The sequence below is a fragment of the Alligator mississippiensis genome, chromosome 8 (assembly GCF_030867095.1).
Source record: "Alligator mississippiensis isolate rAllMis1 chromosome 8, rAllMis1, whole genome shotgun sequence".
Classification (NCBI taxonomy): Eukaryota; Metazoa; Chordata; order Crocodylia; family Alligatoridae; genus Alligator; species Alligator mississippiensis.
The window spans coordinates 4,921,250-4,947,064 of record NC_081831.1 but is presented as its reverse complement, the minus strand read 5'-3'; the positions used below and the strand labels follow the sequence as shown (position 1 = coordinate 4,947,064).

The following is a 25,815-nucleotide window of genomic DNA, read 5'->3' as shown; positions in this document are numbered from 1 at the left end:
ATTTTTTTTCTCTTTCTTTTTTTAACTACTACGTGTTGTTCATCCCAGCAGTCATTAAATGCAGGCACTGGTATTCTGTGACTAGAACTTCGCGTTTGGAAAGTTTAGTATAAAAACTTATGTTTCCATAAAACAAATGCCTAGTTGTATCACTGAGGAATTGGGGTAAATGCAGTACCTTTTTTTTGAGCCATAAGTCTGTTTAATTTTCCAACAGAGAGGTTGCATTTCGTTCCCAGGATAAGCTGTCAACTGCCGTTTGGTGCCTTTTTAAAGTGCATCCTGTGTGAAGAGAGGAAACCTTGTCTGTCAGCTACAGAAAAGGGCCTGATCAACCCTGGATTCACATCTTTACCAAGTATTAACTGAACAAGACCTTGACTGGGCCACACCTTACCTTCTTACGATTCAAAGTCAAACTGACTGTAAAATCCAGTGCCATCTTGGCTATATGCTGCAAAACAGACATTTCAGCCAAGCTATCCTTATTAAATACGAGGTTTGAGGGATTTTCAGTGTAATTTCTGCATGTCAGAGAAGCAGAGCAGAATCCTGTTCTGAATACCTGGGAAGTTCCTATTTGAGCCTATGCATTAATGAACATCCCCTTGCCAGCTATCAAACCAAACATCTCGTACATCCCAACTGCGATGTTACGAGAGGGTGGCGCTTGCTCACGTTCACGTGTCCGGCCTGTGGAACATTTTGAAGTGGCTGTCTGGACAAGCTTCTCAGGTGCTGCCCAGCGAGTAATGCTGGGGGAGATTGTGCCCCTCAGCACAGAAAGGGAAGAACGAACGTGGAAGCTTTCTTAACCATGCTGGTAGTGTTGGCCTCTTCATTTTCGCAGCCTAACGCCTGCTTTTCTTTTGCAACATCCATCAAAGTGCTTCCTCTGTAGGAGTGCAAGTCTCGCACGGGGTAATTACTTACCTATAATTCTGGTTCTCTGGAGATATCAGTATGCAGTATTCTCACTCCTCCAGCCATCTACTTTCAGGGTCTAGAAGCTACTTTTTTGGAATGGCTTTTATGTAATGGCCATCATAGGGATTTGGCTCTTCTTTCTGATTGTTTTACCTGCCATGGAAGCAAAGGAACTAATTGTATTTTCAGCATTTATGCACAGCAAGCGCTCCCATGTGACTTTAGGTTGGTTAACACGCTACCACTCTACAGCTACCCTCACTGCTCAGAAGTCTTAAAAGGCTTCAGCCATCTCAATACACAACATACCAATGACTAACATTTATAACAGGCGATGGGAACAATCTGTAAAGTCACAGCGTGTTCTGTGTTGGACAGTTTTGAACGGTTATTCCAAGAGTTCTTTGGTTTGTTGCATGTCTATCCTCCTGCTATATAAAAATGTGTTGAGAGAGCATACAACCGTAGTGCCACATGTTCTGAATTTGAATGCGACTGCGTAGAAAATGTGAGCTTCCAACTGTCGAACAAAACTGGTTTTTATTCATTTAAACCTAACATGGTTTCCCAAAAGATAAGTTTCCACTTACGCTGGCTTAAGTCCTTGTTTACTCTCTTGTTCAAACAACACGTGCATGCCCTGTTCTGGCAGTCACCATGTCTGGAGTGGATGGAACAAAGACAAGCGCAGAGACTTGAATTTCTCAAGTTAGTCAAATCCACAGGCCCTCAGATTTCAGTAAAGTTCCCCGTTGTGTTTAAATGTATTTCCATGCTGTAAAAAGTAATAAAAAGCCAAAAGGAGGAAATTTGTTGAATGGGATGGCATTTGAACTAAGTCTCTTCTCTGCCACCAATGCAGTGCGTGTTTGCCTGCAGTGAGATCTTGGTGCGTGTAATAGCTTCTTCTAAGTTTTCACAGTGCAGGCCAGCGAAAGATTTTTAGTTTCTCCAAGATAAAAAAAAATCACACACACCCAGCCATCCCTTTTACATCACCAGCAATCATGTGGATGAATGACACTTGCCAGAGCCTCTTCATGAAGGAAATGAGTCTGCTGAATAAGGGATACGAGTGCACCTGAGTATCCCTTTACATCTGTAGACATTTTCTTGTCTGCCTTTTTGAAACGTGACCAGCTAATTGGATGGTAGTAGCCACCATTGGTTTCAGTGTGTGCATGTAGAGAAATGGCTTGCTTTTAAAAAAAGTAAACCCAGGAATGCTTACCAGCCATGTTTGTACGAGCTATCTCAGATGAGTTTGCTAAGTCTTTCTCAGCTGATTTTCAAGTACATGAAAAAAACCACCTGCCCAGCAACACCTCCTAGCCAGCATGGATGTTACCAGCTTATATACTAACATCCCACACCAGGATGGCATCTAAGCCTGCCTTACATATCTACAAGAGCAAGATTACAACTCAGAGTACAGATCCAAAGATATTACTGACCTTATACATTTCATCCACAACAATTTTACTTTTAATAACCAACATTTCCTCCAGACCATGGGCACAGCTGTGAGCGCCAAAATGGCCCCACAGTATGCCAACCTTTTTATGAGCTACCTGGAAGAAGAATTCCTCAAGGACTGCATCATCAAACCCTTGCTATACTTAAGATATATCAATGACATCTTCATCATTTGGACTGAAAACCTGCAATCCCTGGTTGAGTTCCATCAGAAATTCAACAATCATCATCCCTCCGACTATCTCTTGAATACTCCAGCACCAACATCTCCTTTTTAGACATGATGATCACTATCCAGATGGTAAAATACAGACCATGTTATTCAAGAAACCAACAGACCAACATCCGTATCTGCACAGAACCAACAATCACCCTAACCACACCAAGAAAGCTGTGATATACAGCCATGCCCTCAGATACCACCGCATTTGCACTGAGGAGAACACCTGGGATTGCCACCTCACCAATCTTAAAAAGGCTTTCACCCAGCAAGGACACTCCTCCGGAGAGAGAGATTGCACGTTTGAAAGAGTCGCCCGGATGCCACGTGAAGAACTGCTGCAGTATAGAAGAACCCCCCCCACACGAATCGCACACCGCTGGTTATAACGTATCACCCCTCCCTCAAACCCATACGGAAAATCCTCAAACAGTTGTAACCCATATTAGAAAGAGACTGTTCTTAAAGCGATCTTCCCAGAGTCACCCATCCTAGCCTTCAAACAAGCACCAAACCTCACTAACCTCATCACCAGAAGCAAAACTCCTCAGGCCCAGAACACACCAAATGGATGCAGACTGTGGCAGGACAATAAATGCAAAACCTGCCAACACATCTCCACCACCCCCACAATCACTACACCCCACAACAGAGCCATCAGCATCCCTGCGTCTTACAGCTGCACCTCCAGAAATGTAATATATCTCATCCAGAGCACCAAATGCCCTGGTGGAAAATACGTAGGAGAGACTGAACAACAAGTGCGCACCAGAATGAACGCACACCGGACATCTATCAAAGACAGGAATACCCAATTACCTGCGGGGGAACATTTCTCACAAGAAAACCGCTCTCTCTCCAATCTCTCAGTCCTGATCCTCAGAGGGAACTTACACAACACTTCCCACAGATGAGCCTACGAACTTCACTTCATCCACCTCCTGGATACTAAAAATCATGGGCTAAATATAGACATTGGATTGATGGCACATTATAACTTGCCTAACATCTGACTCCCCAGGTGCCTCTTCACTGTTTAACTGCTACATTCATCTCCCTTTTCTCTCCCCACCCACCCACCCAGCCTGTCTCTCACCCACTGACTCCTCAGTTTACATCTTGACATCAACTGCCTGTGTTGCATGCACACCAGCCCAGCCTCTGTCTTCTTTACTATTCATTCCATCCAGGAAAAGCGCACACCAACTGCAGAGACTTCCTCAGCCTGACGAAGGGTTTTTAAACCCGAAAGCTTGCTAAAATTCTTTTTCCAACTATTTAAGTTGGCCTAATAAAAGATATCAGATTCACCCAAAGAACCTTGTCTGCCTATGTCCTTAGGCCAACACGGCTACAACCTACAACCCCTGAAAAACTCTTTTTATTTTAAATTCCTGTCTGACAACTGCTGCTTTAGGTTTTTATACCATTAGGTACATTTTGATTTGTAACTTGCCTTATCAGATATACAAACATAAAATAAAAAAATGCAAATCACATGAATAGCTTTTTTCATTATATTAGTGCAAATTTATCATGCCCCAAGATCTGTGAGCACACAAGCCTAGGTACATAATCAAAGACCGGGTTTCAGTATTTCTCAGCGGCAGTGATAGCACAAAAAGGCCCTGGGCAGACTTGAAGTTCATTCTTGGGTCTGGTTAAACTTTTTGGCATTAGAACATGTAGTAGTCTTACAGCTTTAATACTTTAAAGTTAACACTTGGCATCACTTCAAAACAATGTGCAAGATTTATCATAAGTAGTCGTCTTATCTTATCTGAATAGCAATTTTGTCCTGTAAACGATTGGAGACTACAGTATTTTAGTGCTGTAGAAGAGAGAGATTTTTTTTTCTGTTAAATCTTTGTACTCCAAGTACTTTTAATGATTCTGATTTACTTACCGGTATTCCATGTTGAGGAAGCAGGTGATAGCCTTATCAGCATCTCTGAAAAAGGCATTAAAGGAACACAAGTTTGTTGGCCTCTCCTTCACAGCAGGGTCTGAGGAAGCATACCTATGCTGTTCAGCTTTTCTAAAGTCAAAATGAGAAGCATAGTATCATTTATTGCACACCTCCAATGCAAATGCTTTTTTTCAGATGCAGTCTGGACTTTGTTGAAATGTTTCTGGTGGTACAGGACCAATGTTCCAATGTCTCAGCTGTCTAAAGATAACCCTTGGTGCTTCCTTTGTGCATCCTGACACTTCTGGGTTGGTGTCCATCTAGCATACATAATCTGTACTGTGCCTCACATCAGCATTTATGGAATTAATGCTTGTATTCAAACTTGCACACACGACTAAGTGTTTAATAAACGTGTGTAGGGAGACCAGGTGTCCTGGTTTGGCTGGAACACTCCAGGATTGCATAGCCCGGTCCTGGCCGGTTGGTCAACGGTCCGGCGGGGAGGCATGGTGTGCCAGACAGGCAGGTGAGCAGGCACCACAGCTGCTGTGCAGGAGCAAGGCAGATGGACGTATGGTCACCCTAAGATGCCTATCTGATGTCCTTACATCCCTTGCTCCTAGCCAACAGTAGCAGTGCCTTCCCACCCACTTGCCTGGCGCACCATGCTGCTCTGCCTTCCTACTCGGACGCCAGCCCAGGACTTTTGACCAACTGACCGGGATCAGCCTATGGAATCTGGGGCTGTCCGGGTCAAACCGGGATGGGTGGTCAGCCTGCATATAAGTATATATTTAACTGGTATTGAGGCATCTACCAGTGACTTCACATAGAACTATAAAACTCAGTGTGTGTGTTGGAAATAATAGAGATTATCCATTCTTTTGGACAGGAACCATCTTTTCATTATAACATGGAACTAATAGCTGGACCTGGGTGTGGAACCACAATTTAAATAAACATTTAAATAGCTGTAGTGGTAATAGCAAAAAAATATTTTTTTCAGAGCATTTCATCTGATTTTAGTAAAAATTGAGAATATCTAAGAGTTAGCTAAAGATAAGATGTCATAGTTCAACTTCCACTATCATAGTATTTGTGTGATGTATTGGGTTCGTACTCCGCAGCAGTACAGGTATTAGATACTCTACTGACAGGGGAGAGGACAAGTTCTTTGCTTCAGAGAGCTTAGTTTACATAACACTGAATTCACTTTTACTGAAAACTCAGAATATGGTTCCTCAGGGTGAGGATCATTCTTTTAATTTAAAACAGGTTGGCAACCTACAGCCTGTGGAGCTGGAGAGCTTCAGTGGCATTTTGGTGGCTGGGGACTTTGCTTGGGTGATGGAGATGTGGGGGGTGGCACTGGGGGGGGGTGGAGGCTGCAGTGCGAACAGCAGTGGCGCGGGCCTGGTTGGAAACGGCTGTGCGTGGAGCTAAGTTCCATGAAAGGAGCCCCGCCATTGCAATGTGTTTTCAGCCCCTGACTTAAAGTATTGAAGCACCATGAAACTATTTAATGAAACATGGGTTGTACAAATACAAAAACCAGAGCTTCATAGACAGACACGATCCTTCTAAACGAGCTAAGACTAGAGAGCTCAGTTCTGTTACCGTTACCTCGGGAAGGCGGTAACCTGCTCCTGTGATCAGTGGAACTGCCTGTGTAGAAAGGGGCTGCCCAGCACAGCAGAATCGGGCCCTCCACTTGTCAGTGGCTGCCACAGGCTGTCAAAAACAACCAAGATGGAGTAATTTCCAAGCCCAATTACTTCATCAGCCAACTGAATTGCAATCATTTGAGTGTTTCTCTTTCATCTTCTGAATTTTCACGTGTGCTCCATGTTGATTGATGTTGTTTCAGGTTTTACAAGATGGGATGGAAAACTATTGCAGTCAGGTACGGTCTGCAGAAAAGAAGATGCAGCACAGGGAGTTGGAGACGCAGGAACAGGTATGCAGCACTTTCCTACTAGTTTTCTTCCCTTTAGGCAAAGAGGGTCTGCATTTGAAAACAATCTCTTGCTTCAAGACAAAAGTGCATATTTTCCTACCAAATTTTCAGCTAGCTTTCTTTTTTTGTTTTTGTTAATAAAAGAGAATTAAACTGTCTGAACCTCAGGGGCAAATATTTATCCAGTGTTCCCTATTTCAGGCTGGTATTTCAACTATTTTAGCTGTTATATGATGTATTTGCTCTCAAGCAGCATTATTTTTAATAGAGGTTTCTTGCTACCACTTCAACCTGTCATTTAATGGCTTGTGCGTAAGGTAATTATCATTTGGAAATGGTTGGGATAAAAATAATCTTTCCTGTTGATCTTCTGCATTTGTTACCATAGCATATTGCACATAAATGGCTCCATATGATTCACACTGCTAAAACTACCTTGAACATTTCAGTGAAATCAGGGATTCGTAACATTCTCTTTCCTCAGTCTGTTCCATGGAAAAATATACTTTACACAATTTACAGGTGGGGTAAACAGATATTATTTGTATTGTTAAGTAAAATTATAATGGAAATGTGATGTGAAACGTGCATTAGAGCCATGCCCTAGATTGGAAGTAACCAAAGTGGTGAAGGACTAGTCCTATGGCCTACCCCTCTGCCCCCGCAAAAAAACAAGAAACACTTGTGAAATGCTTCCGATCATGGTTTGCTGCCAAAGTACTCACCACTTTCTTTCCATGTAAGATGCTTCTGTGTCTTTACTTCCAGGACTAATCATGTTTTGGGGTGATTACCATGAAAGAAATCGTTGCAACATTAGGCGTAGGATTATTGCATTCAGTACTGGGGAACAGGCCTTCTGACACGTTGACGTACTCTGGTTTACCTGCGGCTATGCGCTGAGACTGTGGCAGAGTCTGGAACAGCACCCACGGGTCTTGACTCCTACTCCCTGCTCTGCCTGCCAGCGAGCTGCCCAGCCATCTCACGTGGGTGTGCCAGAGGCTCTGCCTAGTCTTTCACCCCACATCATGCATTCCTTTAACTCTTTGTCTAACTCGTTCTCCATGTCACTATCTAAAAAGTTTCAGTTTCTGTGGGTGCCTGTATTAGTTCATGCTACATATTCGCTCTCAGCTGAGTCCTTTCATCATCCCCAACCAGTGGCTGTCCAGCCTCCTCTTGAACAGCTCCAGTGATGCAGAGTCTCCAGCTTCCCTGGGCATCTATTCCACTGCCTCACTATTCTCACAGTGAAGAAGTTTTTCTGGATATCCCATCTAAATCTCCTGTGCTGTAACTTCAGGCCGTGGGTCCGCATCATTCTTTCTGCAACCATACAGAAAAGGTGCTTTCCTCCTTCTTCATGGCAGCCCTTCAAGTTCCTGAACATTGCTGTTATGTCCCCTGTTAAGCACCTTTTCTACAAGCTGAACATGCTTAGCTCCTTCAGCCTCTCCTCATATGACTTGTCTTCCAAGAACCTTTATCAACTTTGTTGCCTACCTCTGGATCCTCTCCAACATCTCCATGTCCTTTTTAAAATGTGGAGCCCAGAACTGCACACAGTATCCAGATGGGCCTAACCAGTGCTGAGTGGAGAAGTACGATCACCTCCCATGCCTTGAACCTAATGCTTCAGTTGATGCACCCCAAAACTGCATTTACCTTTTGTGCAGCTGCATCACACTGCAGACTCATATTGAGTTTGTGACCTACCAAGACTCCCCAGTCCTTTTCCATAATGCTGCCATCCAGCCAGGTGTCACCCGTTTTATATTTGTCTTTTTAAATATTTCCACGCTAAATAAATGGACGACCAGCTCAGCCCACGGATCTGTTTTATTGCAGCATCACGCAGCTGGAGTTGGAGTTCCATTTTAATTACTCTGAATTGTCAAGTCCAGAATGGTTTCTACTTGGGTTTACTACAGTAGTATTGGAAAAGCCTGAGATACAGCCCCAATGACTTAAACAACTGTCTTGTCCAAATATTTCCCGCATTTGAGTTGAGGCATTTTGAATGAACTGGGTCTGTCAAACACATTTGAGTTTGATTTTTTTTTTTTTTTAACATATAAAATGTTCCGTAGCTTTGTTGTTAATTCTCTCCCTGTGACTGTTAATCTACTAGTTTAATCTACCTCTCCAGAAGTTCAGTGTCTTAACTTGCTTCTCTGTGTTATTCCTTTGCTGGACTACCCATAAACGCAGTCAGAAAAGGGGCAATAACAGTACCAGCTTCAGATCAGCTGATTTGGCAGTTGTGATCTTCCAGGCGGTTACTTGGAACTTTCTCCTACTCTTACCAAATATCATTGTCTTGATACCGCATTGCATAAAGGATCGAAATTTGCCTTGGCACTATTACAAAGGACAGTTTCTTGGGCTTTTTACATGTCTGCTCAAAAAAAGGCGGGGGTGGGGGGAGGTGGTTTAAACTGCTTCTGTTTTTCATTAAAAGGAAAAATCCTGTGTTTTGATTCTATAACAACAACAAACAAATGAATGAGACATGAAAAATATTTTGTTGTGCTTTTAATTAAAAACAAAAAGCTGTTTCTTATTAAGGCTTGTTGGGTGGTATCTTAGTGCTCCATGTTTGTCTTGTTTCAATGGGACATCCTTATAACTCTGTTGTTTTCCAAAAGTGACTGACAAATTTGCTAAACTTTAACCCTTTGATAGTAATCCTGTTTCTTACTGATGCAGAATTAACCTAGTCCTTAACATTTATCAAGACAGAAACAAGCAGGTACTTACATATAAAGATTATCCTAAACAAAAACCTATATTAAAAGAACATGGAGGCTGGAAAGCAGTAAAGCTACCAGAATTAAGCACCATTGATTTGTGTGGAATTCTGTAAAAACGTCTGTGTTGTTTTTGTACCAGAGCACGTTGTTTGCTCGTTGGATTGCCAGTACACATTGAGCAGATGGGTGCATGCACTGTCTGTGTCCTTTTCCCCAGGTGTTATCGCTCATTTAGAGCCCCATGAAATGGCTTAAGTCACTCAAGGTATTCCTTGTAGTACACATATTACATTGTCCGCACCGAGTCTAATTTGCCATCATACTGCCCACTTCTGTAGAAGTCTCCTTTTTGCAGCAGCTTTATATGCTACATGTGGCATCAGTTCCTGGCTTAAATTCCACTAACTTCAATTATAGTTAAGCATATGCTTCAATTTAGACACGTATTTCAGTGCTTTGGTAACGATATGAACTTAAACATGTGCAAAGTGCTGTGCTGAACTGGACCTATATATGCAGTGATGGTAGTTATCTCAGTGATTTTCTTGCTTTAACATCTTTAGGATTTTTAAGGGGGGGGATATTCCATTACATTTCAGCCTCTGTTTTTTATTGTAATTAAGAGAACCCAAAATATACAAATGCTTATGACTGCTGCAGTGCTCTTAGAGTTGGGAACCATACCCTATAAAAATTTCAGAAGATCAATCTCCCTAGTACTTTACCATTTTAGACACACAATGTTTTTAAGTTTTCAAAGGATCCTGGGTAAACTGTATGCCTGGGGAAGATGGAGGAAAAATAAAGATACCTTATGCCAATCAGCAAATGAACAGTGTAATACAACTCCTACTGTACATGGCTGAAGATGTTTAAACCATAGCAATCATTCTCACGGGTGAATCAGTCAAGTCATAAAAAGAGCCTTAAAGGAGAGAGAGGCCATGCAGACAGAAAATCAATTATGTACAATTCATGAGTATTTTTGAGGGCGTGAGGGAGACTTCCAATACAGATTTCCAAGCCTTTAATTTCCATTTTCTCAAGTAGATTAAAACAAAAGCAGAGGGGAATTACAAGACTTAGAGTTGTGTAGAGGTATTTGGAGGGAAATTCATGTAACACAACAAAGCCACTCAGTTTTCTTCCAAAGTGTAAAATGAAAGCAGGAGCAATAACTACAAGACAGCTATGATTCAATAGCGTTTATTGAGTTTTCATGTTTAATGCTTATTATTCTGACGTTAATTTTTTATGACTGTTGGATATTTACCACATCCAGTCTAACTTTTGGTTTCCATGCCAACTAAATATATTTGTTCTCAGAGACTGCTATGATGCATCATTGTGAATTTTTGGTTATTATGCAGCACAGAGAAACTTTTAAAATTTGCCACAACTTGTTCTCAATGGAAACTTGAACAAGGCCAGTATTTGCTCTCTGCAGTTTCCGGGAGTGATGAGCAAGGAGTCAATGCATGCAGGCAAGGGAGATGCATTTAGAGCGTTCGGATGCCCAGCAACTTGCTTCTTTGTAAAGCCGCCTGTGACAATGGAAGCTAAGGCTGTGCGAAACAGCACTGTTTTGTTTCGACTTCCGTGTTGCCGTTTCGCCAGGACACTGTTTCGTTTTGAGTTTTGTTTTGTTTTGAAAGCACTGTTCTATTTCGTTTCATCAAAACTGTTTCGCTGTTTCAATGTTTCGCCCATAGGCTACAATGGGGAACTCGTGTCGCATGTGTGTAGCAGAACGGTAACACCAGCAGCATCTCAGGCAGCCTAACAGTCACAGTCAATATCAGATCAGTCCTTCCTCCCTCACCTTACTTTCTGTTTCCCTACAGGCAAGCCCAGCTTCAGCTTCGAAACTCAAAACATTTCAAAACTTTCGAAATGTTTTGACTGCCCTCGTTTTGTTTCGAGGCTGTTTCAAAGCCCTTCGTTTCATTTCGATTTCGCTCTTTTGAGCTTGAAATGAGTCAAAACAGCATTGAAACGAAACAGCTGGCGAAATTTTGCACAGACCCACTAAACGTACATTTTTATCACCTGCGTTTAATCTTTTACTGTCCAGATTTCTTTTGATGCTATACGAGATGCTATGTCCCCATGGCAACGAGCTACAGCGATGTAGTGTCAGCAGATGCAAACTGTGATGCTCATTGCTACTGCACAGAATCCGCTGTGCAGTCCTGTAGTACATGCTAAACCTTTAGCGCGCACTAAATGACTTTGCGGTAATAACAGCGCAGTTGGGTGCACGTGTAGACATGCCCAGGATGTGAAGGGGGCTTGTTCTGCTACTTGCTCAGTTGGAGCAGTAAAGTCCAGTGGGCAAAATGCTGTCTCCCTGGAGGGTGGAGGAGGAAGAGGGCGGGAGCAAAGTACCTTGGGCTGTTCAAGGACTGTGTTGTGGCTTCTCTCAGAACATGTATAGACATTCAATTTCCCAGGAGGAACTCTCCCACAAGTGATTTGGGTTGTTTCTGGGTTATTTTTCTCCCAGAGTGGCCATGTTTGCTCTGGGAGAAAAATCCTGAACATCTGTATATTCTTGGTTTTTACTGGGAGGGCAGTGGCTGAATGTCTGTACATGGCCCTCGTGCATGTAGTGCAAGAGGAACCTCTCTTAGTTTGGCTTTCTCATTAATTTTGGAGCTCACAGTTGGTAATATAAAGTGGGTATTGTAATTTAGAGCCCTATTCTACCATCTCCATGTTGACTATTGTTTCATTACACACATAGTTCCATCGATTTCAGTAGGACCACTCATAAGGCAGGGTCTACTGAGCATGAGCCAGACCCAGAGTTTTGTACAAAAATCAAGATCATCGTAATAAATAATAATGTAGTATACGAAAGAAAAAGAAAAATATTGACATTTTAACAAAAATCGATTGCAGAATTTAGTAGTAAATAATAGCCATTATCCAGTTACTGATTCCTTATTACCTAACTTTATACTCTGGAAGAATAAGGTTCTAGAGTAGCAGAAAAGACCAGTGTTCAGATGATGGAAACCAGATTTTCAGATAGGATTTGAAAGGGTTTGGAAATCAGTGGAGCTGAGACGTATAATGAAGTTGTTCCATATGCCAGGAAAGAAAGCTCCCATAGTAATGGAAAGGTTGTGGGAAAGGAAAAGAGGAAGGTGATGGTAAATATGGGGAAGTTCAGGAGTAACTTTGGTAATCAAACAGAACCTGCTGGTTAAGTACAAAGGTGCGACTATTCCATAATATCAAATGAATTGTTGGATTGAAGCAACTAGCTGGAAAGGGGAAGTGAAACAGGAGACTGAGTATAAACACAGTTGAAAGGGGAGAGAAATTTTACCAAAAAAAATAGAAGTAAAACTGCTCATATGGAGGAAATACAGAGCATGTTAAAATGTCGGTTCTTTGTATCATTCCTGTGAAATATTAGTGAATAGAAAGAGAACTTTCCTCTTTTTAGGGTTACCATGCAATACTAGGGAGTGCTTCTGCCTGCTTGCATGCAAACAGATGAGGGAATTGTGTTTGTTCAGAACAGTTTTTTGGGGAAGTATTTAATCTAGAACGGCAAGGGGAGAATGCAAAGAGTCAAAGGAGGGAAAATCAAAGGAGGGGAATGGTACACGTGAATGAGCTGAATGTGCAGAAAAAGGAACAGGAACAAGGTGAAGGAAACCTCTTTTGTCCTACCCACCGCTTGGAAGAGGGTGAGATGCTAAAAGAAGTGTGCCATGATAGCGAGGGGTCCCGTTCCTCTCTCCGTGGCGTAGAGTGCCTGGCTGCAATTAAATGCAACACAGGTTCTGATTTCCAGGGCTTAATACAAGCAGGTATTGACAGCATGCTCGTATGCTGGCCTCTACCTTATCTATGTTTTTATCCTAATATAGTCTATGTGTTTGTTTTACAATCCGCACCCACAGCCACTGGTGGAAATACACGTACAGTGTGTACCAGCATCTGTTTTCTGGACCAAGCAAGGACTTCTAATAGAAATGCTGAACTACTTGGAGGTGGAAAGACCCAACAGTCTTACCAGTTGTGCTGCTTTAAAGAAGGGGTGTTTGTTTTGAAGTTTAGATATTGGTAAAATGGTATTTTGTAAAGGGGGCAGGAGGGAGGGGGATTGTTGCTGTGTACAAAGATGTTGGCCAAAATTTTAGGCATCCTGAAAATGTAGGGCCTCATCCTACGTGTCGCTGAACCCCGTAACTCTCATTAACATCAGTAAGAGAATCGCTGAGAGCACCCAGCACCTTGCAAGGTCAGATGAGAAGGCCGTAGTGGCTGGAGAGTAAAGCTAGAGTATATGAATAAGTCCCAGCGGCGGTGTCAAAATTATTACAACTGTATTTGGGACTGAATTATTGTGATATCATCTTAGCATTTCTCTGCCATTGACTGAAGCATGAATTAATTGCATGTGTTTGTCAGGCCATCCCAGTGAAGAACAGCTAGTTTAGATTTCTGTTTTTTGCTCCAGGTCAGCATGTGCTGGGAGCACCATGGAAGCCTTTCCCTTGCGCTCCAGGGAAGAGAGAGCCACTCTTTGCAAGCAGTTGTTTCTTTAGTCACTTCGAGAGCAGCACAGACGTGAGCTGAAAGAATAGCAGTGATGGGTCCTCCAGGATGAGGGGTGAAGGAGCCAGGGATCCTTACATTCCAGCAGTGACAATGGAGGACCCCTCAGGACTGAGAGGTGGAGGCAACAGTGAGAATTTTTCTAACCGCAGCATTCCTAGTTACTCTGGTGTTGACAGTAAAAGCTTTTATTCCTATCCAGCTTGTGTAATCCCAAGAATGTTGCTCTTGCCATACGCAGCCTGCTGGGTTTTTTTTTTTAAAGTTTTGCCTGGCTTCTCTTCCTTTGCAGTTATGAATTATATAGACTCTTAGTGCTTAACTACAAACAGAGGATTTTCCAGGTGGGGGATCTGGGTTAAGAAAAGAAAGATATTGAAATACAAGCCAGTGAAGTAATAAGGTCTCTTGGATGCAGGTTGAAAGAAACTGACTTAGAGCAGAAAGCTCAGATTGTGCATTGAACATTTCGGCATAACTGGAAGTCCCCAGGGGTTGGTTAAACAGCAAGGCGAAAGGTGTTTTGGACTCTCAAATGGTTTACTAGCTAAAGACAAAAACAAAAAGGTCAGCTGTGCCACCAGCTTATGTTTTATTGAAATGTTGAAAGCAGGATAGGTTCTGTCTCTATATTTATTTTCCCATCATGGAACAACACGGTGCCTGTTGGACCAGATCACGCGTTTGATGGATCTTGCTCCGTTGCTGTTTTCAGTTGAACAAATTCCTGAAGTTTCTGATGCTCGCTTGTAACTTTTTGAAAACTTAAGAACAGTGCTGTCAAATTACATATTGTATTTCTTTAAATCTGTAGGAACCAAGTTTCAACATGCGTTTCACAGTGTGGGCAGAAATTCCAACCTCCCACCCCTGAAATAAGAGAATATGCGCACTAAATAGCAAAAAGAGTTGTTATTGTAGTCGGTTGTGAAAATAAGGCAGAATGAATCAAGCATGTTTCTTGTTTCAAAAGTGCTTTGGGGAATCCAGAATTCAAGCCCGAGACAAGCAAGTCGGGATGCTTACCTACAGCAAAACTGAAGTGTTAGTAAGGACTTGTTAGAGGGGGAAGAACCTGTTACTTTATGAAACTGAGGATTTGGATAACCAGGTTCCTTTACTAAGGAGGGAGCTGGCCGGTTGACTGATTCATGATAGATGGGACCCTGGGGAATCTGAACAGCTCCAAGGGATGGCAGCTGGTTTCACTTGGAGCCTGAAGAGTACAGGACCAGTCACTGCAGCCAGGAAGAACAGAGCCAGTCTTCGTTCAATCTTTAGTTTCACATACCTGATTGACAGTATTGACAATTGCATGGCGCTTGCCGGAAATGAACTAATCCATCTTCACATCACCTGAGCAAAGTAGCCACATACCGGATTGGTAATATTCACCTTTCAGGATAGTGGCGAATATTTAACACGCGCTCCGGGGCTGGAGGGGACAGTGCTTTAATCAGAGCAGCTCCAAGAGCCACTCTGAAGTGCCACGGCGTCTCGTGTATCAGCGTCCCCACTTCGAAATGGCAGCGGGGGCGCTTGAGCTAAAGCTCATTGAACGAGCCTTAGTTCAAGCGCCCCTGCCACCACTTGGAAGAGCGGGGATGCTGATACACAAGACGTGGGAGGCTGCTGGAGCACGGTAATTACCACGCTCCGGCAGATTAATTGAGTCTGCTCCGATGCGCTGTAATTACAGCACATCGGAGCAGCCTTCGTACTCACGTACAGGCGCCCAGTGAGACTTGAGTATGAAACTAAATAATTTTCCCAGTGCTGCAGAATAGTGATTAAAGGTTAGTAGTGCCTGGGTCCAGATCCTTTGCTCAGATCACAAGGTAGCACATTTCTTTATGTGTTGTGGACCCCGCGCTGACTCCAGAATTATTGCAGCAGTGTCTGTTTTCAGAGATGAGCACTGAAGAAACAGATGCAAATACTTTTTTCAGACTTTTCTGATTTAAACAGCATTTTTTCCTGTAAACCAGATGCCATGCTTTAAATAATATAGGGATAGATTCCAGAGAACAGAAGGGGGTATTACTGATCACTTCTCATTCGCATAAAATTCACAGAAAATGCAAACAACATTTAAAACGCATGAAATGTCGCTATACTTACATGTTCTCATCACTACTTAATTTCCTGTCTTTTGAGTAGTACAGAATTGATAATATACAAAATGCAGCTGAAAACTTCATTAAGTCAACTGCTGGCTGGTTGTCATCAGATTTTTGCAAAATCCTAGATTCAGTCCTGACAGAAGGCAAGTTTAGGAGTTTTAGTTTTTGGAAATCCTCAGTGATTCCACTGTTTTGTTTCCTTCGCTTGCATTTTGCTCTCTCCCTGTGCTCCTCTGGCTCAAACCGTGTTAGGAAATCTGGACTGAATTGGATCCAGTTTGTGTTTTTTAATGGGCTGCAGAAAGCATCTGAGCCACGCTAGAACTCCTGGTGCCGGAGCGCCTCTCGGGTCATCAGCTTTGTGGCGCCTTCACGCACAAACAAGGCAGATCTGTGGGGAGGCCAGGCCAGCCCAGCACCTTCAGAAGTGGAGACTACAGAGAGAAGCAGCTGCTTTAAAACATGGAGATGAAGATACTTAGGCACCCAGCAGAAGAGACCTTGCTCCTCAAAGATGCTCCTTTGCTTCATCCGTAGAGGAACAAGACCTCCCAGAACTTAGCAAGCTGCCGAGACATCCCAGAGAAGACCCTGCAGAAAGTTAACAACTTGGGCCTTTTGAAAGCAGGCAACCGTAGGAGAAAAAGTTGCTGGGTTTGGAATATGGTTGTAGGGCTTAGCTTTGAGTAATTCAGATGAGTATGCAAACCTTTAAGCATGACATCGTTTTATGCCCAGCGGTTCAGTTTCCTTTATTTAGTATAAGGGTAAACGTGAATAGTTCACCTTTTAAGTTCCTAACCTGTCACATGACCAACCAAAAGTCACTTTACCTATTTGTGGCAAATTTAGCTTTCAGTTGCTTCCATTGACCTCAAAGATGATTGATGGTCAAAATTCAAACCTCGCACGCCAGCCACAAACCTGAGTAAACAAAAAAGCACTGTGGCAGCCTAATATTAAAACCCTTCCTGGGGGTAGCTGGATTAAATCAGCTCATCAAGATGAAGAAGAAGAGAAGCTTTCTTAAGACAGCAGATGAGCTTTCACAATGGCAGAGAGCGACCTGCCCCATCCAGCACACCAAGGGCTGAAGAACTGCAGTTTTAAACATCTCTCAGGTATAAAAGAGATGCAGCATTTGTAGGTCCCAGAGAGGCTATAAAAGAACAAACGAGCCAAAACCCTCCTTCAGAAATAGCCCTCGTTGGTCTAAATACATGTTAAAAATGAACCTTCCTCGTCACAATTAGCATATATTAGTCCACTTTCTGTGGTTTTTTTAGTTACAAACAAGTAATTTAGACTTTTACCATGATCTATTTTAATCTTGTGGGTCAATAAACCTTCATAATAACTTCAGCCAACAGTACCAGCATATTGCTTATCATTATATGACAGGAAACAGCTGGGATCTTATTTACATCCCATCGTGATGCAATTATTAGTGATTATAGTTGAAAGTAAGATATTTTCAACAGATTGCCTTAACAAGTGCACGCAATACAGTGGTATTTTGAAAATCCAGTTCATTACAAAAAAGGGCTTGTAGCTTTTCACTGAAATCATTGCAAAAATCAGCCTCAAGCAAATCCTTCAGCTACCAGGGATTGTTTCTCTCTGTCTCTCTCTTTTCCCTCCCAGCCAGCATAGTAATCTGTGTCTGGACTCTGAAGCATGGTACATATTTCTTCATGACTTTCCAAGAATTGCCTTCATGAAAAGCAACTGGCTAGCTTCAGCCTCTGCTGGTTTGCACTGTCAAAAGTGAATAACAGCTTTATGAAAGCATGTGCTTAGATTGCTCTGATTGCAATGGCCGGCAGTGGCCCACTGCAGAATTTGCAATCAGAATTTGCACTGCATGCCTATTGCACTTCCAGAGCAATATCTTAACTGAAGTTGGTGTTACAGATATTTAAAATGAAACTCATGTGGCTGCTAGAAAATGTATAGAGAGAAAATATGTAAAGAGGAAGACTGGCATGTGTCTAGAAGTAATTGCAGATGAAATATGCCCTGATGGGAGTAGTACAAGAATGTTTTTTGACCCTAAGTATCTGTGTTTGTGTTGCACTTCAGATGGGACTGGGACGCATGGCAGAGCCTTGAAATATAGCTATAAATAGGTAGACTGGGACCTCTGGCCACCAAAGTGGATAACCAGGAGTTTTCACATAAATGAGGGGGGAGGCTGCAGCCACCGTTGTCATAAATTAAATGACATCCAGAGCAGAGCTTGTACTCCTGGAGCCTTTTGCCGGAGCTGGGGCCCCAGCCTCATTCCCTGAAATTCATCTCCCCACGCACAGTCCAGTTTTTTAAGCATTGTGCTTTTTGGGGTGAATTAGTGTATCATCTCTAGCTTTGTGGTTGTGCAAGTCATCCAGCACAACCGGTAAAATGGGCCTTTCAATTTTTTAAGCTTCTGAAAATAATGCCATTTAACTGTTCCAGCTGTCTGTTTCTTCTCTGGTCTCACTAAGAACACGTGTAACACATGTTGAATGAGCACAAATATACATGCATCAAGAACCCCGCCCAAAACGAGCTCTTGGCTCAAAAAATATTTATCCTGGCAAAGCATGTGTGCATGCACACACAGGGTTTTTAGGCACTCATAGAAATAATAGCATAAATTTATCTGAATTTTAAAAAAATATATAAATCTTAATCATAACTTCTCGCTCACACTCTATGTTCAAAGAAGGTTTTGTTTGTTTCAGAATTATTCCTGTTTTTCTTTCTGCTTGTAAAGTATTTGTCTTTATATTTACTTTCTCTTGGTGGTGTGTGGGAAGGATTTATGGACGGGAGTCTCCTGACCTGTCACCAGAGGTGCCTATCTCATTCCCTTTGCATGATCATTTTAAATAATACATATTTGGCAAGATTTGCTTTTTTCAAAAGAATATAATTGGCACTTCTTTAAGGGAGCTCTAATTTATTTCTAGTTGTCAAATGTTTAAGCATGTGCATTCTTTAAAGAGAAACTGGAAGTCATAACTCATCTCACTTTCAAATAAGTAAAACCTGCCCATTTTGATTTGTAGTCCTGATGGCAAAACTTCTTGGCAGATCTAAATCGGATTGTATCTGAAACACGATTAGCATGAAATGGTGTGTGAATTCACTCTATGGAAATTTCCATTTAAAAGTTTTAAAGAGCTCTCTGCGAGTCTGTCCTCTAGGGAATATCCTCTTTGGATTTATTTATAAATTTAGCCCCTAGTCGAGAAAAACCCCGTAAGCATGTACTTAACTATACACAGGTGGGTTGTCCTAGTGAAGTCAGTGGAACAACTCGCACGTACTAAACTAAGGACAGGGAAGCTTCCAGTTCAGCAAAGGTGTTTACACACGCGCGTAGTCTTGCTGAATTAAATGAGCCTGCTCACAAGCTTCAGGACAAAGCTGAAAAGTGATGTCAGTGCTTTGCTGGCTCAGGGTTTCAACCAGTACATTAACACTGGGAAGATGCATCGTGCTATCCCACTCCAGCCGACATATCTCTGTATACCACTACTTAGTAATAATGGTACACACCTTCCCGTAATAAAATCAACTAATATTTTATCTTCCTTTGATTTGCAAATGGTGATGCTGTTGCTCCACTGTGATTCTTCATTTTGGAGTGCAATAATATTTGGATATTTTGTTTAGTCTCTCAGTTGTGTTCGCTTCCCTTGGCTTCAACCAGGGACACGTTCTAAATCTCTTAGGTCTGTTTTTCTAATCACTGCACTGGGAATGAGCACTGCAGTTTGCCTCATCTCAATTCTTCCTTTTCCATTTTTTAAACTGTTCCACTCAACCTTTCCCATCTTTGATTCATTACCTTTCATGGTTATCTGCTTAGGTGTGTGAAGAAGTAAATCCAGTTTGTAGGAAACGACTTAATTTGATGTTTGGCACTGCAGCAGTGCAAAATACATTGCTAGCCAGCCAACTTTATGTAGCTGCCTATTATGCCCCCTCTATATGAGAGAGCACTAGAGTAACAGCAACCCCCATTTAGTAGGATCAGTCATTCATAAAGATGAGTTTGCTGTTCAATTGGATCACGCAATGTGTTCGAATTCACAATAGACATACATGGTCTTACCTTGACTCATTTCACCTTCATCATATCAACGTAATCTGGGTGCTGATGGTGCTGGGTGCCTATGGTCCAGATAGTCTTTTGGGATCTGCAGTGAGCATATTTCCTCCAGGGGTTGCACAGAGGGAGGTGTAGCAACCTGCTCAAAGTCACTTGGGATATCAGGGGCAGGGCAGGGATCTTTTCTTCCAGGTTACAGGCCAGCACCTTCACCCCCCGGCCATCCTTCCTCCACCGTGGTCCCAACCTGACACCTAATCGCCTATCCAAAAAGCATATTTCCAGACAATTGGCATATCAGCCAGAAGTCCTTTAAATTGTCAGCGCTGAATTAATTTTTGAAGGCTCTGGACTTATAAGTACTTTAAAGCAAATGGATCTACTGTTGGCAAAGCATTTTTTAGGATGGCAGTTAAGTTATCACTGCTTCTTTCTACTGCTATTTTCCCCATTTAAGTAGGATCGAGCTTTGCATATCCACATGAATCAGAAGGAACAATCATCCAGTTACATGAGCATAACAGCGGCTTTTAAGAAATGAATTGTTATGTTTACACAGATACGTTATCCGGGTGTTTTGAAATTCCTTGGTCATGATGCTCCATTTCTGTTCTCAGAGATGATTACAAGTCAGCCTCCGCATCTACTGTTATGGCCTCCTCCCAGTAGCATCAAAGTGCATAAAGCACTGAGGTTGTATAGGAGGAGGCCTTAAATAGGTTGCTTGTGGTATGTACAAGGTAGCCTCTTGTGCAGTGTAATTGTTTTAATGGCAAGGGACCACCGGGGTGTGTTTGGAAATAGCATCCCAGATCAGAGCTCTGTGCTTAGTCCTTGTCTTCATCTGGGAGTCATTGTTATATCTGCCAGAAACTTTTCTCCCTACAGCTACAATCGCAGCTCTAATCCTCCGACTAGTTGCACGCTCTTGGAGTGCTAGTGTTCCAGAGGAATTTGATAAAACAACCGTCACCCAAACTCCCCAGGGACTCATGATTATTACACAAACAACGTACCAGGGCAACACAGGCCTGAGAGGCCCAAGTCGCATGAATTTTTTGTGTGGCAACACCCTTTGCTTACAACTAGGCCTTTAGAAATGCCCTTTGTCCGTTTTAGGTTGGCAGTTAGTTAAAATATTAATGTTAAGAGTAGAGGAAAGTTGAAAAAAAAAAAGGGGGGGAATAAGTAAATTATTCCTGCAGCTGTTGATGTTCTTTTTCCTTACTGCCTATAAATCAGTCCCAACATGGCTATAAATTAGGCCCTGTAACATAGCTGTGGGCATTCTTGGGAGGTACCAAAGATGTCATTGGAGCAGTGCATGGATATGACAGAAACAGCAGACATGGTAGTTTCAAACTCCTGTGGCTTGGCCCCTAATCTTTAAATTTTCTTTTGAAAGTTTAGAATGAAACTTTCACCCTTTATCTTAGCTCGTGAGGAGCGTGGTGGCAGAGCAGTTACGGGTATGTCAAAGAGTCATATGAGTGCTCAGAGCTCCAGTATGAAACTGGAGAGAGGCCTGTTGAGAGTCTCTGGGTTAGGGTCGGAGGGGTGAGCAAACAAGGGTGATGTTGTGGTCGGGGTCTGCTATAGACCACCAGACAAGGAGGAAGTGGTGGATGAGACTTCTTCAAACAGCTAGCAGAAGTTTCCCAGTCATGGGCCCTGGTTCTCATGGAGGACTTCACTCCCCCTGACATCTGCTGGGAGGGCAATACAGCCATGCACAGGCAATCCAGGAAGTTTTTGGAGAGTGTTGGGGACAATGTCCTGGTGCAAGTGCTGGAACGGCCAAATAGGGGCCGTGCTCTTCTTGACCTGCTGCTTACAAACAGAGAAGAATTGGTGGGGGATGTAGTAGTGGATGGCAACTTGGGCAGCAATAACAACGAAAGGATTGAGATCAGGATCCTGAGGAAAGGAAGATGGAGAGCAGCAAAGTAAGGAGCCTGGACTTCAGAAAGGCAGCAGGATCCCCTGGGAAGCCAGAATGAGGAGAAGAGTCCAGGAGAGCTGGCTATACTTTAAGGAGGCTTTACTGAGAGAGCAGGAATAAACCATCCCAATATACAGGACAGCTAGCAAGTGTGGCAGAAAACCAGCTTGGTTTATCAGGGAACTCTTCAGTAAACCAAATCACAAAAAAGCAACTTATAAGAAGTGGAAACTTGGACAAGTAACCAGGGAGGAGTATAGGAGCATTGCTTAGGCATGCAGGGATGAAGTCAGGAAGGCCAAAGTGCAATTGGAGTTGCAGCTAGCAAGGGACGTGAAGGGTAACAAGAAGGGTTTCTACAAGCATGTCGGTAGCAAGAGGAGGATCAGGGAAAGAGTGGGTCCCTTACTGAATGGCGGAGACAACCTTGTGACAGAGGATGCAGAAAAGGCTGAAGTACTCAGTGCCTTTTTTGCCTCAGTCTTCACAGGCAAGGTCAGCTCCCAGACTACTGCATCTGGCAGCACAGTTTGGGGAGGAGGTGAGCAGCCACCAGGCAAAAGAACAGGTTAGGGACTATTTAGAAAAGCTGGACGTATACAAGTCCATGGGGCCAGATGGGATGCACCCAAGGGTGCTGAGGGAGTTGCCTGATGTGACTTCAGAGCCATTGGCCATCATCTTTGAAAATTCATGGCAATAGGAGAGGTCCTGGATGATTGGAAAAGGGCAAACATAGTGCTCATATTTAAGAAAGGGAAGAAGGAGGATCCAGGGAACTCCAGACCAGTCAGTCTCACCTCAGTCCCTGGAAAAATCATGGAGCAGATCCTCAAGGAAGCCATTCCTAAGCACTTGGAGGAGAAGAAGGTGATTAGGAACAGTCAGCATGGATTCACCATGGACAAGTCATGCCTGACCAACCTGATTGCCTCTATGATGAGATGACTGGATCTGTGGATGTGGGGAGACTGGTGGCTGTGGTGCACCTTGCTTTTTAGCGAGGCTTTTGATACCGTCTCCCACAGCATTCTTGCAGGCAAGCTAAGGAAGTACAGGTTGGATGAATGAACTGTAAGGTGGATAGAAAACTGGCTGGAGCATCGGGCTCAGAGAGTAGTCATCAAGGGCTCAATGTCTAATTGGCAGCCAGTATCAAGAGGAGGGCCCCAGGGGCCAGTTTTGTTCAACGAGCTGGAAGGTGGCAGAGTGCACCCTCAGCAAATGTGCAGATCACACCAAACTGGGAGAAGGAGTGGATATGCTGGAGGGCAGGGCTAGGATTCAGAGCGACCTAGGCAAATTGGAGGATTGGGCTAAAGGGAATCTCATGAGGTTCAACAAGGACAAGTGCAAAGTCCTGCACTTAGGAGGGAACAATCCCATGCACCGGTGCAGGCTGGGGGTGACTGGCTGGGCAGCAGCTCTGCAGAAAAGGACCTGGGGGCCACAGTGGACAATAAGCTGAATATGAGCCAGCAGTGTGCTCCTGTTGCCAAGAAGGCTACCGGCATCCCGGGCTGCGTTGGTAGAAGCATTGGCAGCAGGTCAAGGGAAATGATTACTCCCCTCTATTCAGCACTGGGGAGGCCACATCTGGAGTCCTGTGTGCAGGTTTGGGCCCCCACTACAGAGAGGATGTGGAGAAGTTGGAGAGAGTTCAGCAGAGGGTGACAAAAATGCTGAGGTGGGCTGGGAGACATGACTTATGAGGAAATACTGAGGGACCTAGGGTTATTTAGTCTAGAGAAGAGGAGACTGACGGGGGATTTAATAGCAGCCTTCAGGTTCCTGAAGTGGAGGGTTGCAAAGAGGATGGAGCTGGACTGTTCTCAGTGGTGGCAGGTGCCAGAACAAGGAGCAATGGGCACAAGCTGCACTAAGGGAAGTTTAGGTTGGATATTAGGAAAACTTTTCTCACTAGGAGGGTAGTAAAGCACTGGAGGAGGTTACCCCGAGAGGTGGTGGTAGCTCCATCCTTGGAGGTTTTCAAAACCCGGCTAGACAAAGCCTCAGTTGGGATGATGTAGTCGGGGCTTGTCCTGCTTTGAGCAGGGGGTTGGACTAGATGTGACCTCCTGAGGTCCTAATTTTCTATGAGTCTATGTCACTATTATGACTCCTGAGATGGGAGTTCAAGCCCCACTCTGGACCTGTGTCAGAGTTATCCCTGGCCAACCCAGCTGTACTTGCTCATTTGGGCTAGGGAATGACGGCAGCTGGGCCTGACGCTTGCTGCATCACTCCATTGTGTGCTGCTGGCTTCAGGATCTGTCCTGCCTTAGCCATGCTGGCCTTACAAAAGGATGTTTGACTCTCCGTGATTTCCTTTTGAATCTTTTGTCATTTAAAGATTTTTACTCAGTGCCCACTGAAGGCAAAAGAAGTCCTTCCTTGACTTAAGTAAATACTGAATCCATGTGTAAATGACCATTGATCATTTATGTGCAGACAAAATCACTTCATGGTTTCCTCCATTGTCAGGATGGAGACAAAAATTCCCATTGATATTTGTATGCATATATAACAAAGAGGTGCTAAGATAGTATACTTCCCTGTTAGATATCCTCATTCTTATGTAAGGAAATCGCACATTGGTCTTTTGAAGATACCCATTCCAAGTCCACACATTTAAAAAAAATTGTAAGTGTTTGAATCCTCATCTAGGTCTTGAACTCATTGTAATGAAAAGAGAAAGGTCAAGCAGAAGGCAATATCATGTGGAATCTGTTAGGGTGTCAGATAATGTGCCTAGAAATTGCTGTAAAATTATCTTTCCAAAATACTTTGCTTCTCCTCCTGTTAGTACTTTTAGAGCTTAGTTAGAAAAGTAGATGAGCTACTTAAACTACGGTTCAGTGAATGTGACTGAAAAATGTGCTATGAAGGGCAAGGAACAACTTGCAAATTTTGCATATAATAATATCTCCAAGGCAAGCTCCTCAAAATACCTAGATGGGTATTGACAAGTCATTAAACTCTTCTGACTGCATCACTCAGCTGGAGGGCATCAATAGCACTGGAATGAAGTCTAAGAAAAGACCAGATGCAAATAAAGAATAGTCACATCCGTGGAAAAAAAATCCTCCTTACAAAACTTCTCCACTTCAAAGCATTAAAAAAAAAAAAAGACATTGAGTTATTTCACTTGTGTGTGAGGACTACGATGCAAACAGCACTTCCTTGCTTGACCTAGCTCCACCAAAGCCACCAGAGCAGATTAGTAGGTGGTAACCTCATTGCCCCTTCCTCCTCTTGGCCTTCCTGATTCTCCTTTGCTCTTTTACAAATGTTTGCTAACATTTTTCTCTTTTCCATGCCTCCAGTAAAACACATTTAGAGATGGTTCTCGGTGCTGCTGTCATTACTAAATGACATGAGAGCACAGGGCAGGAGGTTCTTGCTTCTTAAGCCTGCAGCCAATATAAAGGGCAATGATAGGAGCAGAAAGGCATTGCCTACCACTTGACCCAAAAAGGAGACACCATTTCAGTGGCGATATTGGTGGCTGGATCTTGGTTGTTGCAGCTCTGTCCACTCGTACCGATTCTGTTCTCTGCTCTGTGCCCCCATTTTCTTCCACCCAAATCAGTCCTGTCCTGATGTCCAAATCAGGAGAGATTACTCTGAGAAGAAACTACCTGTAAAGATGCAATCCCGCCTCCAAGATTTGTCACTTATCATTTACGTTTCTCTCTGTTCCATTTCAGATGACCTATATTCGACAAGAATATGAAACCAAACTCAAAGGTCTAATGCCAGTGTCTTTGAGACAGGAACTCGAAGATACCATTGCGTCTTTAAAATCTCAGGTAAAATCTC

At 43.1% G+C, this 25,815-nt stretch overlaps 1 protein-coding gene across 8 annotated transcripts in view; it reads left to right on the top strand.

The window, feature by feature from the left end:
• CEP112 (centrosomal protein 112) overlaps nucleotides 1-25,815 on the top strand; it is a 274,221-nt gene that overhangs the window by 244,214 nt on the left and 4,192 nt on the right. For all 8 annotated transcript variants that reach the window (XM_014601930.3, XM_019494322.2, XM_019494323.2 and 5 more), the window contains 2 exons: nucleotides 6,403-6,492; nucleotides 25,704-25,805. In XM_014601930.3, the coding sequence (XP_014457416.2) occupies nucleotides 6,403-6,492; nucleotides 25,704-25,805 (192 nt within the window). The remainder of the gene's footprint in view (nucleotides 1-6,402; nucleotides 6,493-25,703; nucleotides 25,806-25,815) is intronic.